General features: G+C 53.2%; 1 protein-coding gene across 3 annotated transcripts; it reads right to left on the reverse strand.

Annotated features, from left to right (window-relative positions):
• Nucleotides 1-2,665: 2,665 nt before the first annotated feature.
• BSND (barttin CLCNK type accessory subunit beta) lies at nucleotides 2,666-16,047 on the reverse strand. Of its 3 annotated transcripts, none has more exons than XM_044944979.2 (8): nucleotides 15,711-16,047; nucleotides 15,533-15,625; nucleotides 15,245-15,374; nucleotides 13,381-13,761; nucleotides 12,421-12,629; nucleotides 6,511-6,611; nucleotides 4,115-4,384; nucleotides 2,666-3,248 (listed from the first exon to the last, which is right to left on the reverse strand). In XM_044944979.2, the coding sequence occupies exons 4-8, from the start codon at nucleotides 13,559-13,561 to the stop codon at nucleotides 2,837-2,839; spliced, it is 1,173 nt and encodes a 390-aa protein (XP_044800914.2). In that variant the 5' UTR covers nucleotides 13,562-13,761; nucleotides 15,245-15,374; nucleotides 15,533-15,625; nucleotides 15,711-16,047; the 3' UTR covers nucleotides 2,666-2,836. The 3 variants fall into 3 exon arrangements, with proteins under 3 accessions (XP_044800914.2, XP_006049644.3, XP_045022086.1); XM_006049582.4 differs by having other exon boundaries at nucleotides 15,245-15,394; XM_045166151.1 differs by lacking the exon at nucleotides 15,711-16,047 and having other exon boundaries at nucleotides 15,245-15,394; nucleotides 15,533-15,646.
• Nucleotides 16,048-17,459: the final 1,412 nt, after the last annotated feature.

Below are 17,459 nucleotides of genomic sequence, written 5' to 3' on the forward strand. Positions count from 1 at the left end.
CCTCTCCTGGCTGGAGCATGACCTGTGCTTCTTTGTCAGCTATATCCTTAGCTTGGTCTTCCATGTAGGATCTTAATCAAGACGCCCCATCATGGGATCAGCCCCGCTTCCCAATAGCATCCAGTCTAGAGCAGAGACCCACTTCCATAGACCCTCCCCTCAGTCACCTCGAACAAGCCCATATCCCTTAAGTCCCTTCTCACAGCCTCTTACAGAGACACCTCACAGATCTCCTGGGGTTTCTCCCCTCGCTGCAATGAGTAACAATGTACGTGTGCTCAGCCATATCCAACTCTTGCAACCTCAGGGACTGTAGAACACCAGGCTCCTCAGTCCATGGGATTTTCCAACCAAGAATGCTGGAATTGGTTGCCATTTCCTACTCCAGGGGATCTTCCTGAACCAGAGATCAAATCCAAATCTTCTGTGGCTCCTGCATTGGCAGGTGGATTCTTTACCACTGAGCCACCTGCAAAGCCCACAATGAGTAACAAACGCAACAAGTAACCACAGGTGGAGCGGTGGTAAAGAATCCTCCCACCAGTGCAGGAGAGGCAGGAGGTGCAGGTTTGATCCCTGGGTCAGGAAAGTGCCCTGGAGAAGGAAATGAAGACCCACTCCAGGATTCTGGCCTGGGACATTCCATGGGGGTCGCCAAAGAGTTGACACGACTTAGCGACTAAACAACAAGCAGCCACAGGTGAGCTCCTGGTGGCCCTCACCTGCAGGGCGCCAGCAGAAGGATCCCATCAAACCCCCACCCCTCCCACCAACCCTGCAAAATGCAAAGACAAGGATCCATCACCTCCCTCTTGCAGGTGAGAAAAGTAAGGTCCAAGCCCAAGGTCACAGAGTAGGGTGAATATGTAATTTATCATCCTGAGGGGATAATTTGAGGGTGAAAGGTCTAACTAGGCAGGGACAGTGGGCCGGAACGAGGGCAGTCCAGGGCAGGCCAGGCATGTGGTCTCCCAATCACGCAGCAGGACGAAGGGACATCTGGTCTGGAGTGGAAGCCCGGCCCGGCCATCTGTGTCCCTGCCTCAGTCCCCGGCCCCCTCCCTGGGACAGGTTTCTCTCTGGGCTGGCAGCCAGATGCTCCTGGTTCTCTGCTGAGTTCTGGGGGTGCCCTGCAGTGTGATGTGGAGGCAGAGGCCACTCTCGAGTTTCCACCCGCACAGCTGTCCCACCGGCCACACTGCTGTCTTCTGTTCACTTTCCAGAGAGTCCCCTAACTGATCCCCCTCGGTTATCCTGCCCAGAGGGGGACAGTGGAAGCAGCGTTGGGTGTGGGAAGAGGGTTCACATAAAAGAATTTGCAGGTGAATGAAGGTAACCATTCTAAACACTGAAAACTTTTTTATTTGAACCTCCCACTGGTGTTCTCTCTGATGCAGGTCGCCCCTCCCCTGCGTGAATGAGCAGAGCACAGGAACAGCTGTTACAGCAGAGGCTTTCCTACTGGAGGCGGCAATGACCCAGAAAGGAGATGGAGGGCGTGCCAGGGGCATGCCCTTCCCTCGGCCATGACCCCAGTCCCGACCCGGAGGCCCTCCTAAGAGGCCCAGTGTGCCAGCTCTGATTGTGGGGGCTGGGGCTGAGGTGGTACCACCCATGCTGGGGCCCAGAGGGGCTTTGCAGAGATCAGCCCAAGCAAGCGTCACTCAGTGATGCTGCCATACCTTCAGGGTCTGCTCAGACACCCAGAGCTGTTTGTTCCTGGGCTCCGTGGCCACAATGGTTGTGTGGGTGTCACTCTGTTGGGACAGTTTTTAACTCCTCTGTTCCCACCTCAGTTTCTGCTCTGCACTCTGTGTCTAACCGACAAGATGCCGGGCTCAGAGGACTGTAAGCCCCTGAGGGTGAGGCTGCCATCAGATTGTGTCTCTTTCTGCCTAAAGATCCCAGCTTACCATCTGGCACACAGTAGATGCTCCATAAATGCCACTTGGACCAAAGAAGTTAAGTCAGGAGTCTGAGAGTCAGTGGAATGAGGGATGGGGCATTCCCTGCAAAAGCCTTCTGGGTTCTGGTCACTTCTGTACAACCTCAGGGACCACCAGTTGAGCATAGGAGAGACCAAGGCAAGTGAAGCAAAGGTACTGGCCTTGAGCAGGCAGCCACACTCCAAGATAAATGTGGAAGGGCCAGGACTAACTCGGTCCAAAAGCAGCGACATCGGGAAGAGCCTTCAGAAGAAGGAGGTCTGTGCAGAGGTTTGAAAGATGAGCCTGAATGTGCCAGGCAGAAAGGAACAAAGGGCATCCTGGTGGAGAAGACAGCTTGGCAAGGGCATAAGGCACAGGGTGAGCATGGGATGGGCTGACCAGGAGAAAGTTGGAAGGTCAGCAGAGGTCATTCATGGGAGATTTTGGATCCCAGAACAACAGAAGCTACAGGAAGGATGTAGGACCAGACGTCAGCTCTGAATGAAGACCCATTTCACCATCTGTCTAGTGGACCAAAAGACTCAGCAGGAATGAGAACCCTGATGGGCTTTCACAGGGGATGAGGGACCCAGGGGCAGCACCAAGGAGGGTTCCTGGTCAGAAGCTAGCTTTGAGGTGAGGCTATAAAGGCACTTGAGGGCCCTGGCTGCTGTGAATCTTCTCAACAAATCCTATTACCTTCAAAGCTCCACAAAAAAAGTATTAATCAAAACAGCAATGGCCCAGTAATGTAATCATCTCCTCTCTGTGTGATTCTCAAAATGCTCTCGGCCCACTGAGAGTCTGCAAAATCAAACCCCATTTTGCAGTTAGTGAAATGGAAGCCCTATGAGGTCACACGGAGATTGGTGGTGGAGCCAGATTGAAACCCCGGGAGCAGTTCCATGTCAGCCCTGGGCCTCAGGTTCAAAGCCCAGTTCCTTGTCTGGGAGGGGATCCCCGGGGCTGTCGGGAAGCCCATAGTACAGGTCTTCCTCTTCCTGTGCCGGCCCCTCTGTGCCTGTGTCTGAAGCCTCTTCTTCCTCTTTTGTCCTTGGGGACCTCTGCTGGGAGCTAGGCACGGCTGCCTCCCGCCGCTGCTTCTCTGGAGGCACATCCTCCGTCGCAGGGGCATCAATCAGGGCAAAGTCGTGGAAGCGGTCCAGCTGGCACCTGCAGGTCCAGGACTCCGGAGGCGGGGGCTGAGGTTCCGCTTCCTCAGGTAGAGACAGATTGGGGCTGCTCCCCTCACTGGAGCCCACGTCCAGGTCATCTTGGAAGGAAGCCAAGGGTGCAGGACCCTGGGGACAGGTCGGGGGGCTGTAGGGGTAAAGGTGGAGAGGGTGAGGGTAGCCCTGAGTCAGACTGCCTGGGTCTGAACCCCAGCCAAGAGCTGCAAGCCCCGGGGTAGGTGAGTTCACCTGTCTGGGCCTCAGTTTCCTCCCCTGAAAAATGGGGGGAATACCAGCATTCGCTCCTATGTTTCTCCCTGAGGTTTATAGCAAATAATGAGTGCAAAGCACTTTGCATGAGGCCTGGCACATAGTAGGTGCTCAAGAAATGGACCATTATTATGTTATCCAAACCAGGTCACTTCTCTGCCTCTCCAACCACTCAGGGACTCCTCTGGGCCCACTGTCCCTGTCACACTGGGCGTCACCTTCTGTCCCTTCGTCTGCCTCCCCCACTGGACAAGGGGCTCCCACAGGGTGGGGCTGTCAAGACCTGGCAGGGAGTAGGTGCCCAGGGATGCTGGTGGGTGAGTGACTACAGGCTTGAATGAGGGATATTCATGTTCCCATTTGTGAATGGCTGGGGACAGGGTGGGGGTGGGGGAGGGGATGGAGAGACCTGCCCGAGGCCAAGAGCATGTCAGCAGCAGAGCCTGGATTTGAATTTAGGTCCTCTGGCTCCCCACCTGGCTCCTCATGGTGAGAGTTCAAACTACTCTGAGATAGGAGTGATTAATCTCATGTGAGGAAACTGAGGCTTGGCAAGGAGAGGAGCATTTGAAGGTTACACAGCAGAGGAGCTGGGGTTTGAACCAGGCCCAGGTAACTAAGCCCAGACCCACATATCTCCTCAAGGTGTCCCCAGCCTCTCTCCTGCCCAGGGTCCCCAGTCACCCTCAGTGGCCCACACCCCCTCCTCCTTCACCCCAGAACCCCTCTGCTCTGCACACTCACCTGAGCCTGCCCTGACTTGGGTCTCTTTCTCCCTCATCCTGGTCCGAGCCCCTGTGGATGACCACGGCGGCTTCCAACCAGGCCTGAGGGTCACGAGGGCCATTTTCTCCTCCATCGCTGGCTCCTGGCTGCCACTGTCCGGGTTCCGGGTCCAGGAGGGGGCGAGGGTTCTCACTGTAGCTCATGACCTTCATCTGGATGTGGCTGAAGTCAGGCAGGCTCTGGTCGTAGGCGGCTGCCTCCCACAGCCTGACATAGGGGGGCTGGGGGCTGAATGGGGGTGCAGGAGACAGCAGGAGAGAGAATAGGCAGGTAGGCAAAGCTTCGCTCTGTGTTGTCCCCTGGCCCACCTGCTCTGAGCAGCGGGTCTCCCCTGATCTCCAAGAAGCCTCTGGGAGCAGTTACTGTACCCAGTTCATGGATAAGGAGACTGAGGCCCAGCAAGGTAAGCTGAGTGGCAGAGCTCAGACACTCAGGCCAGTGTTCCTTTCACCCCGTGTCTCCAAAGTGAACCCCAAGGCTGAAACTACCAAATGAAGGTCGGTTTGCATTAACTGGGAGTTTGCTGGGTTCCAGACGGTGGCCTGAAGGCTTTATATTGTTTATTCTGAGCAACCCCTTGAAGCAGAGCGGTCGTTCCCATTTTTCAGATGAGGACGCAGCAGCAGGAAGGGCCCAGGGACTGAGTGGTCCTTGTGGGCCGGGCTCTGTGGGTTAGCTCATCGAGTCCTTGCCGGAACTCTGGGAGCTGCTGGGGGAGGCTGAGGCACAGACACTGGCTGGCTTGCCTGGGTGACTCAGACCTAGGGAAGGGGCTGGGATTCCAAGCACCACCTTCTCCACTGCTCTATGATCCAGGGCTGGGGAGTGACAGGGAAGAGCCCAGGCAAAGGGAGATCTAAGCCCCAGCTCTATTCCAGCAGCTCTCTCCGTGTGACCAGTCCTGAGGCTGATCCCAATACCCACCCAGGGTCTATCTGCCTCAGTCCCCTGGGACATTTGGTCACCTAGGTGCCAGGGACAGAAAATACCATCACCACCTCCTTCCCCAAGCAAAACAGAGCAAGTTCCAGAGCCCTGGCCACAGATCCTGGATCTGTAGCCTGGACTTCTGAACACAATCATCCCAGCTTCAGGGGTGGGGAGGGGTTACCAAGTCAGGTCACCCCTCCAGGGCTGCCGTGTTTTGGCAAGACAGCACTTGGCACTTCCAAGGATGAAGGCAGGTATGGTCTGTGAGGTTTGGGTTTGTGATTGCATTTCTTGAGCCTCAGTTTCCACATCTGTATAAAGGGCCTGACACCACCACCCCTTTCATAGATTCCTATGAAGACCAAAAGAGGTCATGGGCACAAAATGCCTGAGTTGGTCTCTGGTGCTTTTGGAAGCGCTTCCTACCAATGATGGCAAAGGCTTATAGAGGGCCTGCTATGGTCCAGGCTCTGTTCTTAGCACTTATAAAGTCTGCCATCCATATCACAGGTTCCACATCTGTGGATTCAACTAACTGTGGTTTGAAGATACTCAGGAGAAAAAATTCTAGAAAGCCGCAAATAGCAAAACTTGAATTTGTCACACACCAGCAACTATTTACATAGCACTTACATTTTATTATACAATCCTAGAGAATTCCAAGGACTGTATAGTCCATGGGGTCGCAAAGAGTCAGACAGGACTGAGCGACTTTCACTTTCATTATATTTACAACTATTGACATAGCATTTACATGCTATGTATTAGAAGTAACCTAGAGATGATTTAAAGTATATGGGAGGATGTCTTACATTATAAACAAATATTATGCCTTTTTATATAAGGGACTTGAGCATCTGCAGACTTTGGTGTCTGAGGGGGATCTGGAGCCAGTTCCCTACAGATGCGAAGAGATGATTATTATCTCATTTAGCCCCTCCACTGAAGCTGTATTTGAAATACACCATATCTGTATTTCAAAGATGGGGCAAAGAGAGGCAGGTCAATTTCCCAAAGTCACTCAGCCAAAAAGTGGCAGGGCCCCAGGGCTGTGCCTTGGCCATCATTATGCCTCTTGTTTGCAAGCGTAGTAGTATCGCCACTGTGTGGGATTTAGGGTCACACCTATTTGGCTGCCACTAATTCACTGTAAGGCAGGACAAAAATCCCCAAGCCTCAGTTTCCTCATCTGTAAAATGGGAACAATAATGACCACCTCATAGACTTGAGAGGCCAAAATAATCTATGATTTCTGAGAGTCTGTTCTCGGTAAGTAAGAAGGTAAAGCCAGAGCCTGCAGCAGAGGGGAGACACTGCCCCTCTGCTCATGCCCCACCCCCTCACTCTCCTCAGCAGGGGGAGACTGGCCTGAGGGTCACTAACCCTCCCCTCCCTCCACTCCACCCAGAGGGCTCAGCACCCACCTCTTCATCTCGGCAGCAAACCCGCTCTCCAGCAGGCCCAGCGCCTTCGCCTTCGTGGACAGGACACCTTGGAAGTCAGAGTCAGCAGGTATGAAGGTGATCTGCCAGGCAAAGGGGAGAAGGCTTCTCTGTAGCTGCCCGCACACATTCGTACGTGCTGCTCCCCCAGAGCAGGGGCCTAACCTCTCCAGATACCCTGGGACAGAGACCTCACAAGGGAGCACACCCTGTTTGACAGGAGGGCCCAGCACTGTTGGCTATCTGGATCCTGGGCTCCTGCTCCCACAGGAGCATTCACCCAGCAAACACTCCTGGAGCATCAGCTGTGTGCCAGGCACTCTTCTAGGCAGTAGGGGGCAGCAGTGAGTGAATGAGACAGGCACCCCTTCCCTGGGGGAGGTCATATCTTGTCCTGCCTGACATGGAGCAGGCCCTTCATCCGTATCTGGTGAATGGGTAAGAAGCAGGTCATTGTCAGGTGTTTCCTGGCACCGACAGAGGCTGCGACAGAGGACAGAGAAGGGGGTGGCCAGGGTGGTGCCCAACCCTGACCCCTGAACTCTCCGGGATCTCGAGGTCTCTGCAGGTGCCACACCACAGGTGGGCACGGGGCAGTGGAGGGGAGGCAGGTCACAAAAGAGGCAGTGGGATGAGGCAGAAGGCGCCCTGCCTTTGGGGTCTGAGAGGCTAGGTGAGCAGCCTTCCTTGGGCAGGTCATCACTCCTCCCACAGCCTGTCTGTGATCCTCTGTAAAATGGGGTTCGCCTCGAAGAGATATATGCAGCGCTGCTCACAATGGCCAAAAGGTGGAAGCACCCTAAGTACCCATTGATGGAGGACTAGATAAACAAAATGTGGTGTATACACACAAAGGAAGATTATTCAGCCTTTAAAAGAAAAAAAATGAAGTTCTGACATGTGCTACAACATGGATGAACCTTGAGGAAATAAGCCAGTCCCAAGACAAATTCCACAGGATTCCACTTATATGAAGTATCTGCTGCTGCTGCTAAGTCGCTTCAGTCATGTCCGACTCTGTGCGACCCCAAAAACAGCAATCCATCAGGCTCCTCCATCCCTGGGATTCTCCAGGCAAGAACACTGGAGTGGGTTGCCATTTCCTTCTCCAAGGCATGAAAGTGAAAAGTGAAAGTGAAGTCGCTCAGTCGTGTCCCACTCTTAGCGACCCCATGGACTGCAGCCTACCAGGCCCATCCGTCCATGGGATTTTCCAGGCAAGAGTACTGGAGTGGGGTGCCATCGCCTTCTCCAGTGAAGTATCTAGAATAGTCAAATCCATAGAGACAGAAGGGAGAATGGTGGTTGCCACAGATAGGAGCAGGGCGGATGGGGAGTTATCATTTATTGGGTATAGAGTTTCAGTTTTACAAGATGAAAAGCATTCTGGAAATCGGTTCCATAACAATGTGAAGGTAATTAACACTGAAAAGTTCACTTAAAAATGTTTCAGATGGTAAATTTTAGGTTATGTATATTTCACAATTTAAAAAAGCAGGATTAGTATTGCCTGTCTCCTGGCTGTGAGGATTCCATGAGATAATACATAAGGTGTCCTTCAGCACAGTGTCTGGCACATAGTAGCTGTTCTATAAATCATGGTTCGACGCTATTGAAGATGAAATTACCTGACTTCTCTGAGTCTTGTTCTCCTCAACTGAAAATTTCCTCAACAAATATTTGATAAGACCCTTGGGCTTCCCTGGTGGCTTAGAGGGTAAAGAATCTACCTGCAATGTGGGAAACGGGTTTGATCCCGGGTGGGGAAGATCCCCTGGTGAGAATGGAATGGTTACCCACTCTAGTATTCTTGCCTGGAGAATCCCATGGACAGAGGGGCCCGTCCAGAGGAGCCTGGTATGCTACAGTCCACGGGGTCATAAAGAACTGGACACAACTGAGCGACTAACACTTTCACTTCACTTTACAGTATTATACCAGGTTCATGAGCAGCAACCTCCTTTCTCCCTTCCCATAGAGTACAGTGAGTGAAAGACACTTGTCTGCACCATCAAAGCCCAATCCTGATGGGGAGAAGGGAATGATAGCTGGAGGGGTTCTTAGAACACCTGTGAGTAGTAAGCTTCCCCCCAAATGTCTGGAAATGAGGGAGGGCCCTGGGTATCTTCCACAGCCATTAAGTATGTCCTGCACTTGCCAGATGGTTCTGTATTTCCTAGAAGCTTCCCCTTCCTCCTGTCATCCTCCTCTTCATCATCATAATCACCACCATTATCTCCATCAACATCATAATCGTATCATCACCATCAGCACCAGCACCTTCATCAACAGCAGCATTATCATCCTACAGCATCATTGCCACTGCCACTGTGAAAGCCTGGAGGAGAAGGAAAGTCCTGAGCATCTTACAACACAAAATCTTTTAAAAGAGGGGGACAGGCAGAGTTGAAGCTGGGAAGGGGAGATCAGACCATGAAGACAGCAAAGCATCAGGCTAAGGAATTCAGCCTTTATCCAGAAGCAGAGGGAGCCCTGGAGGAGTTCTCAGCTGGAGAGTACACAGACAGATCTGTGTTTGGGCAGAGCTCTGGGAAGTCCCCAGAGGGAGGAACAGAGGGATGATGGAGGGAGGCCCATGGAGAGGTCAATCCATCAGTCACCAATCAGGGGTCTGGTCCTGGGCTCCAGCAGAGCAGGCAGGAGTGGGGAGTAGGGAGTGGGGAACTTGGGGGTAGAAGCAGAAGCCAGGCAAAGAGGTCCAGCCTTCCCAGCCAATCCTTCCCCTTGCCCCATCTCAGCTAACAAGCACAGCATCCCTGACTGTCCCACCGGCTAGATTTGTCCCAATTCTTCCTCCTCTCAAGCCCGAAACCCTGCTGACCACTAAATCTGAGCAAGTCTACTTCAGAAATTCAATAAGGTAAGCAAGCTGGAAGTGCCAGGGCCACACCTAGCCACAGCAGGTACTGTATGTTTGATGAACTGGAAATGTCTTCTCCGCACCTACAGCCTTGGGTTCAAGTTCTGCCTTAATCTAGGAGATGATCATCTCTCACCTGGACCACAGATGGAGCCCCCCCTCCACCTCTGGCCAGTTGCTCTTGAAACTTCCTCCTCCCAGATGTCAGCCTGATAACTTTCCTGAACTGCAAAGCTGCTCATGTCCCCCTCTTGTCCCATCAACTACAATGTAAGGTCCGAATTCCTCAGCATGGCATCCAGGCCCCGCGGGCCCAAGTCCCACTCCCTCTCCACCTTCCCTTGCTCCCTGCACTCTCCAGTCACCATGTCGACCCACTTGCCTTGCTGTTTCACCTCATGTCTTTCTTCACCCTATTCCTTCTGCCCGAAATGTCTTTCCTCATTTTTTCTACCTGGTGAACTTCTACTTTACCTACAAACCCCAAATCATCTTCTCTGTGAAACCCATTCCCTCCCCAGCAGCAGAAAATTGACTCCTCCACAGTCCTCCAAAGACAGGGACAGCCTAATTCACACTGGTATTGGCTAGCCCTTACCCCCATATTGGGCTTCCCTGGTGGCTCTGCTGGTAAAGAATCAGCCTGCAATGCAGGAGACCTGGGTTCGATCCCAGGGTTGGGAAGATCCCCTGGAGAAGGGAAAGGCTACCCACTCCAGCATTCTGGCCTGGAGAATTCCACGGACTGCATAGTTCGGGCGTTGCAAAGAGTGGGACACGACGGAGCAACTTTACTTACTTACTTTCACTTTACCCCCATATCATAATTGTCTAATTCTATTCCCTTATATATTTCTTTCAATCCAGAAAATTCCCATTTGTCAGGCTCTGAGGCAGGAGAGGATCTGGCAGGGAAGATGGGCATCAGTATTTGCTGAGCACTCCGGTGGCCCAGGCCCCAGTGAGATGATGTGGGAGAGGGGACCCTCGTCTAGCACACCTCCCGGGCTTACAACACACTTGCCTTCTCTCCTTAGTTGCCGCCCTAACAGCCTGCATCCCTGAAACACACATCCACATCTGTGCTCGCATACCTACCTGCACATACATACAAAGACCCGCTCAAAGCCACAACACTGATCCTGAGACGGCTGCCTTCGAATTGGCTCCAGGCCAGGCGTGACGCCAGGTCCCCACACACAAGACCCTATTGGTTCCTCCCACAGGGCCATGTAAGTCTCATGGAGGCAGGGGATTCTTCTGCCAGGGTCACAGAAGTGGGGTACAGGGAGGAGAAATCTGAGGCCTGGCAGACACTGAAACCTGTGCTCTTTCTACCCCACCATGCAGCCTCTGCAGCACAGGAACACGTGAATCCGTCAACAGTTACTCATTAATACCCAAGAATATTCCCTGTCCCCAATTTCTCTCCCTCATCCCCACAGCCACTCTGCCCCCCTCCCCTTCCCTGCCCACAGCCAGCTCTGTGAAGGGGGCCAGGGCAAGAAGGACCCTCCCCCGACGCTCCCCTACAGCCATTGCCTTGCCGTCCCCCAGGGTCCAGGCTCCTCATTGGGAGGATGACAATCAAGACGGTGGTGACGTGGGTGGCTCGGCCCCAAGGCCTTCTTCTCCCAGTGACCTCTGCTCAGGGCATTGCACAGAGTCGAGTTGACTGTAAACTGCTCAGAAAATGACTACAAACCAGCCTGGACCGCCCCAGTGCTGAATAAACGCTCTGACAGCCAGGGGCTGCCCGCAGAGGAAACAGGGCTGGGAGAGCCTAACCCAGGCCCTGGGAGCCTCCTCCCTCCACCAAACCCCAGCACAGCCACCCAGGCGAGAGATGAGGAGGGGGCTGCAGGGGGAGGGGCGGGGAGGAAGGGGAAGGTGGTGGCTGCCTGGGGACTGGAGCCCCAGATGGCAGGACCAGGGGGGTCCTTAAGATACACCCTCTTTCCCACCCCCCTCTTCCTAACTCACACGTTCTACAAATGTGCAAACTGAGACTCAGAGAGGGAAGGAGCTTAACCAAAGTCTTCCATGTAATTAGAGGCAGAGTGCAAGTTAGAATCCATGCTTCTTTCCTTGTCTCCCTGGATCTAGCTGACCAGCTGCTGTGTGACCTTGGAAAAGCCACTCAACCTCTCTGGGCACCAAAAGATTACAACACTTGATATGCCCATTCCACACTTTTGTTGGGAGGATCAATAACAGTAAGGGTGACAGCCTTTCACCTAAATATTATACTCTACAGTTTACAAACTGTTCGTCTTTTCTCTGTTCTCCATAATAACCGTGAGACTGGAGAAATAGGGGCCCAGGGCCTCATTTTGCAGATAAAAGAAACTGAGACTCAGAAAGACAAAGGTCACATAGAGCTAGAACTAGAACTCAAGACTCTCAAACCAGTGCTCTTCCCATCATTAAGTCACTCATTAAAACTCCAAAAGAGAGAGCACTGACCAAGCCATGAGGTTCCAGCTGACTCACTCAGAGCTCTCAGCAGCTCTGGGACACAGGGACCGTTTTGCCGAGGAAGGTTATGCTTTAGACACCACACATCTGAGCTCTGATCCCAACTCTGATACCCAGGAGCTGAAGGAACCTCACTTTCTGAGCCTCAGGCTTCTCCACTATAAAATAGAACTTCAGAGGTACCAAAAAGCTCAGGATGGATGCTGAACATCACCAGGGATACAGGTGTGCCTGGCAGGCAGCAAGCCCTCAGGAACTCTGGTTTCAAGAACCTGGATTGTGTCTCCCACATGGTACCTAGTTCAGGGCTCCAGATTCAGGGGACTTCTGATTAATCTTTATGCTAAGGGATGGATAGATGGATGGATGGATGGATGGATGCTCAGGAGAGTGGAGATAAGAAAAGAAACGGTAAGGGGAGAGGATGACAAGATGATTGAAGGATGGGGGACTGATACGTGGAATAGAGGCACAGCCCCAGACCCTCCTGGGCCCTGGCCCGCAGCCCACCTGTTCCCACTGTTCCCACCTACCTTGGGGTAGCATTGGCACATGCTCCAGATGACGCCCCCGATCACCATGACGCCTCCCATGGCGTAGAAGGTTCCGTAGACTTGGGGCCGGTCGTGGCTCATGAGGAACGTGCCAAGGGCCAGCAGGAAGAGCCCCAGCACGATGAAGCCGATGCGGAAGGTCTTCTCATCAGTCATGGCTGCCTGGCCAGGCCTGGCCTGTGAGCCACCTGCAGAGGGGTGCCAGCAAACCAGCCAGCTACCTACACACGCACTCACACTTGAGGAGTGACGCTCCGGGATCGCTGCCGATCAGGACTTAAGCCAAGAGGGAGGCAGGCTCCCTGCAGGCCCAGCCCAGCCACCAGGCACACCCCATGCTCCAGGCTGGAGGAGTTACGCACAGGTGGCCTCGCGACCCCACCTTCACCGCCTCACCTCCCCTCTGGCCCTCTGGAGCGTGTGGGAATCTGAGTGAGGGAGACAGAGGGAGGGAAGGGGAGGTTCCAGGGCTGGGCCCCAGCCCAGGCTTTGACATCACCTCATTTCCCTGAGTGGGGCTGAGCTGGGCGGACAGACAGCCTGCACCATCCAGCCAGGGAAAGCAGGTACATACTGCAGCCCAAAGGCATCAGAATGCCACTGGGGGATTCCAGGATCCCACAGGCTGGCATTTTAGAATCCTGAAGAATTTTAGACTCTTCAAGGTCATGGGCCCACCTGGCCACTAGTTAACGAATGGTGCCTGCATGCAGGGCTCTATTTTAAACATGTGATACGTATTAACTCATTTAGGGAACCCCGTAAGGTCGGCACTACTATCCCTACTTTATAAATGAAGACACAGATACATAACTTGCCCAAGGTCACACAGCCAGGAAAGACAGGGCAGTTGGCGTTTGAACCTAGTACTGTCCCCAGGTGAAACTGCCTAACTGCAGCGCAAGGGCTCAACGTGCAGGCTCTGGTGGCCATACAGACCTCCCGGCTTGGCTTCTGGCTCCTCTACTACGGGGCGGTGTGGTCTTGATCCAGTTGCCTCTGTGCTGAAGTCTTCCTCCTCCCTACAATGGGGATAGTGATAGCAACTCGAAGGTCTGGGCTCCCTGGGTGCCTCTGCCCCCTTCCCATGCTCTGCGATCCATCCAGGCCTACTGGCCATGAGCTGGCCATGAAAGGCTCTAGTGGGCAATGCCCCTCTAGGGTGTGATTGGTTGATAGTGAGTTCCTTGCCTCCTAACCTAGGAAGATGCCCTCATTCTAAGAATGACATTCTAATGGTGGAATTTCAGTCCTGCAGCAGGCTGATGGGAAAAATCAGATTCTCAGAGAGGATTATAGGGAAATGATGGTCAACAGTATCTGTAAAAAAAAAAAAAAAAAGCATTAACTTGTTTGTACGGGGTTGAACTGGCTCTGAATTGGCGTTGCAGGATGAAAGGTTTTCACTTGGCATCCTGACTTCATAGGCTTGGGGAATCTTCCTGTTTGCCATTGCCACCCTCTCCACGCCCCCAGACGCAAGCTGTACTGGTTCCCAACACCACACCTATGTTCACATGATACACTCTGGTGTCGCTGCCCGCAGCGCCTTGGAGTTTCATTATGAAGCAGTTTCTCCTTCACCAGCCCTCAGATCCAACACTTTACAGTTTGCCGAGGTGTCCTGTAGCAGAACTCAGGTGACCCTTCCAGTGAGAGGTGACTGAGAGGTCAGAAAGGGCTGAAAGGCACAGGGCGACATCTACGTTTGGTGTTTTCCAGGGTGACCTTGGCCTGGTGGCTCTGCTCTGGGCTTGAGTTTGTCATCTTTGGTTGAATGTGGTATCACGTTACCTCCCAGGGGTTGTGGAGAGAGGTCATATGATAGCGGGAAAAACGCTTTGCAAACTAGGATTATTTACAGGGCAGAACCCCAGGTGGCTCAGTGGTAAAGAATCCACCTGCCAAAGCAGGAGACGCAGCAGTCACAGGTTCGATCCCTGGGTCGGGAAGATCTCCTGGAGGAGGAAATGGCAACCCACTCCAGCATTCTTAACCTGTAAAACCCCATGGACAGAGGAGCCTGGTGGGGTCGCAGAGTCGGACACGACTGAGCACACACCCTCCAGGGAAACACTATTATCATAATTTTACACAGGCTCAGAGAAGGGAAGCTACACGCCCCTCCCAGAAAATGAATCCGGGGCCCAGAGGGGCTTCAGCCTGCCCTTTCTGGTCCTGGAGCCCGGGTCCACGGCGGCGGGAAGATTTTGGTCGCAATCCAGCAGGAGCCTCTCGCGCCCCCTGGTGGCCATAGTAGCACGCGCTTGGCTAGGTGCTTGCACATCTCTTCAGTTCAGTTCAGTTCAGCCGCTCAGTCGTGTCTGACTCTGCGACATCTCTTAGGTCGTGCCAGCGTCCCGCAACCCCGTGAGGCTACCGGAAGAGGTTACCCTGCCTATTTCACAGGCGAGGAAACTGAGTCAGGGGACATCTCTCCAAAGATCTCCCCAAACTGTACTGGGGGCTGAACGCGGACCTGGATCCACGCAGCCCCAGTCGCATTGTAGATGAATCTGGTCCTTAGGGCTTCCTGAGAAGCCTCCTGGTCACCCCAGCACTCTCCTTGTTTCCCCATCTTTTCTTTCCTCTCCACTACTCACCCACTTTCTGCCTTTTCTCTCCTTAAAACAGGTTGGGGGCTGGGAGTGACAAGAGTAAGAAGCTCTGGGACAAGTAGGTGCTCTGTAAAATGGATCTAGTCTAACCTCTTGCACAGAGCCGTGGTGAGGGTGAAATGGGGACACGTGTGTACAGCGCATTGGAAGTATTGGGTGATCCGTGGTTCCCACTCGCCTCTCACCTGCCTCTGACTTCTGCCTTCCACCCCTGCAAAGCGGGGTGAGCCTGAGGAGCAGTTGCAGAGTCTACCATCTTGCAGCAGAGGGCGCGCTAACCACTGTTTTCTTCCCCGTTTACAGCATTCAGCGTCCCTGCAAGATAAAAGCTGTGCCTGCAGGTAGGTGAATATCACACCCATTTGACAGAAACTGAGGCTCTCAAAGGCAGAATAAGCGGCCCAAGATGGCAGAGTCTGTAAAGAGCAGAGCCAGGGTTCAAACGAGGCCCCAGGTCAGTCCTTGTTGAGTACCTGCTATATGTCGCTCACTCCGAGGTGTGGGTGTCTGAGAACATGGTTATTCAGCGTGATGGCTGGTGGCGGGTCAGATGGTAAAGAGTCTGCCTGCAGTGTGGGAGACCCGGGTTCGATTCCTGGGTCGGGAAGATCCCCTGGAGAAGGAAATGGCAAACCACTCCACTATTCTTACCTGGAAAATCTTGTGGACGGAGGAGCCTTGGCAGCCTACAGCCCACGGGGTCCCAAAGGGTTGGACACGACTGAGCGACTTCACTTTCACTTTCTTTCCTGTTTCGCGGGGCACAGAGATACGTCTGAGGTCCAGCAAGTGCACAAAGCAGCCAGAGGCAGAGACTGGGGAGGGGGTGGCCCAAGGGAGGAATGAAAGGACAGAGTCACAGGAGGGATTCTTGAGAAGCCAGTTGGCATTCTTCTGTCAGGGCAGGAAAAGCAGTTCAGGCAAAGAGATCAACATGTGCAAAGGCCTAGAGACAAGTAAGCACTGACACATGGCTGGAGGTAAAACCAAGTGCTGCGCGCATACCATCCCTACACTGCAGAATCCTCCCCCTCTTCCCCTACCTGCGCCTCCATGTCGGCTCCACCCTTCCAGCACCTGGATATCCTGGCCACCATCCTCACCTCCTCCCTCTCATCCACATGCTATTGGCCCTGCCTCTGGGACGGAGGGCTTCCCTGATAGCTCAGTTGGTAAAGAATCCGCCTGCAATGCAGGAGACCCCGGTTCGATTTCTGGTTCGGGAAGATCCCCTGGAGAAGGGATAGGCTACCCACTCCAGTATTCTTGGGCTTCCTTTGTGACTCAGCTGATAAAGAATCTGCCTGTAATGTGGGACACCTGGGTTTGATCCCTGGATTGGGAAGATCCCCTGGAGAAGAGAAAGGCTACCCACTCTAATATTCTGGCCTGGAGAATTCCATAGACTGTATAGTCCATGGAGTTGCAAAGAGTCGGACACAACTGAGAGACTTTGACTTCAGTGAGACAGAAGAATCGAATCACTTCTCGCTCCCACTACGGCTCATCACTCTGGTCTGAGGCCCATCATGCCTGTCCTCTAAGTGGTCTCTGCTTCTCCCCTTGCCGGCTGCAGTGTCTTTCCAACCTAAATGCCAGATTAGACCATGTCACTTCTCTCCTCAGAGCCCTGGAATGGTTCTCTTCCCTATCAGAGTAAAACTCAAGACTTAAAATGGCCTATAAAACCCTAGATAATCTGCCCAGCCTATCGCTGCTCTGAGATAGTCTCCTGCCACGCCTCCCCTCACTTATTCCACCCTAGTCTCCCTGGCTGCATGCTTCTCTGGGAATAGGCCTTTGCACCTGTTCATCCTTCCACCTAGAAGGCTCTTCCTCCAGATATCTGCACAGCTCCCTCCCTTGCCTTCTTCAAGTATATATCCAGATGTCAGCTTCTCTGGTGTGACATCCAAAACTGCAGAACCCCTCCCCCAGGTGTTCCCTGCCCTCCTTTCCTAATTTACTTTTCTCCACAGCACCATCAATTACACTGTACACATAAGTTATGAATCTCACCGCTTGTCTGAATTCCCGCACTAGAATTCGAGCTCCTACAGGCTTGGGGCTTTGTTTTGTTCATTGTTGGATCTCCAGGGGTTAGACCTGGTCGACTCTCAATTCATATTTGGAAATGGAGGGATGGCTATCAGCTCCAGAGCAGAGGAAGGCCGGAGAGGAAATGCAGGCAGGAAACCTGGGGTCAGGCCAGGGGAGCCGGCATCTTTCAGAGGCCAATGGGGAGTCTCCAAGGGAGTTATGCGGGGAGTGACACGGGTTGGATTTTCATTTTGTACCCATCCTCTGGTTCTGAGATCAGGTTGGAAGAAGCAAAAGGAGACAGTGGAAGTGAGGGGCAGTCACCAGACTCTAGTAGAAACCTAGGGCTACAAAGATTAA

Source organism: Bubalus bubalis, chromosome 6 (genome assembly GCF_019923935.1).
Source record: "Bubalus bubalis isolate 160015118507 breed Murrah chromosome 6, NDDB_SH_1, whole genome shotgun sequence".
NCBI classification, from domain to species: Eukaryota; Metazoa; Chordata; class Mammalia; order Artiodactyla; family Bovidae; genus Bubalus; species Bubalus bubalis.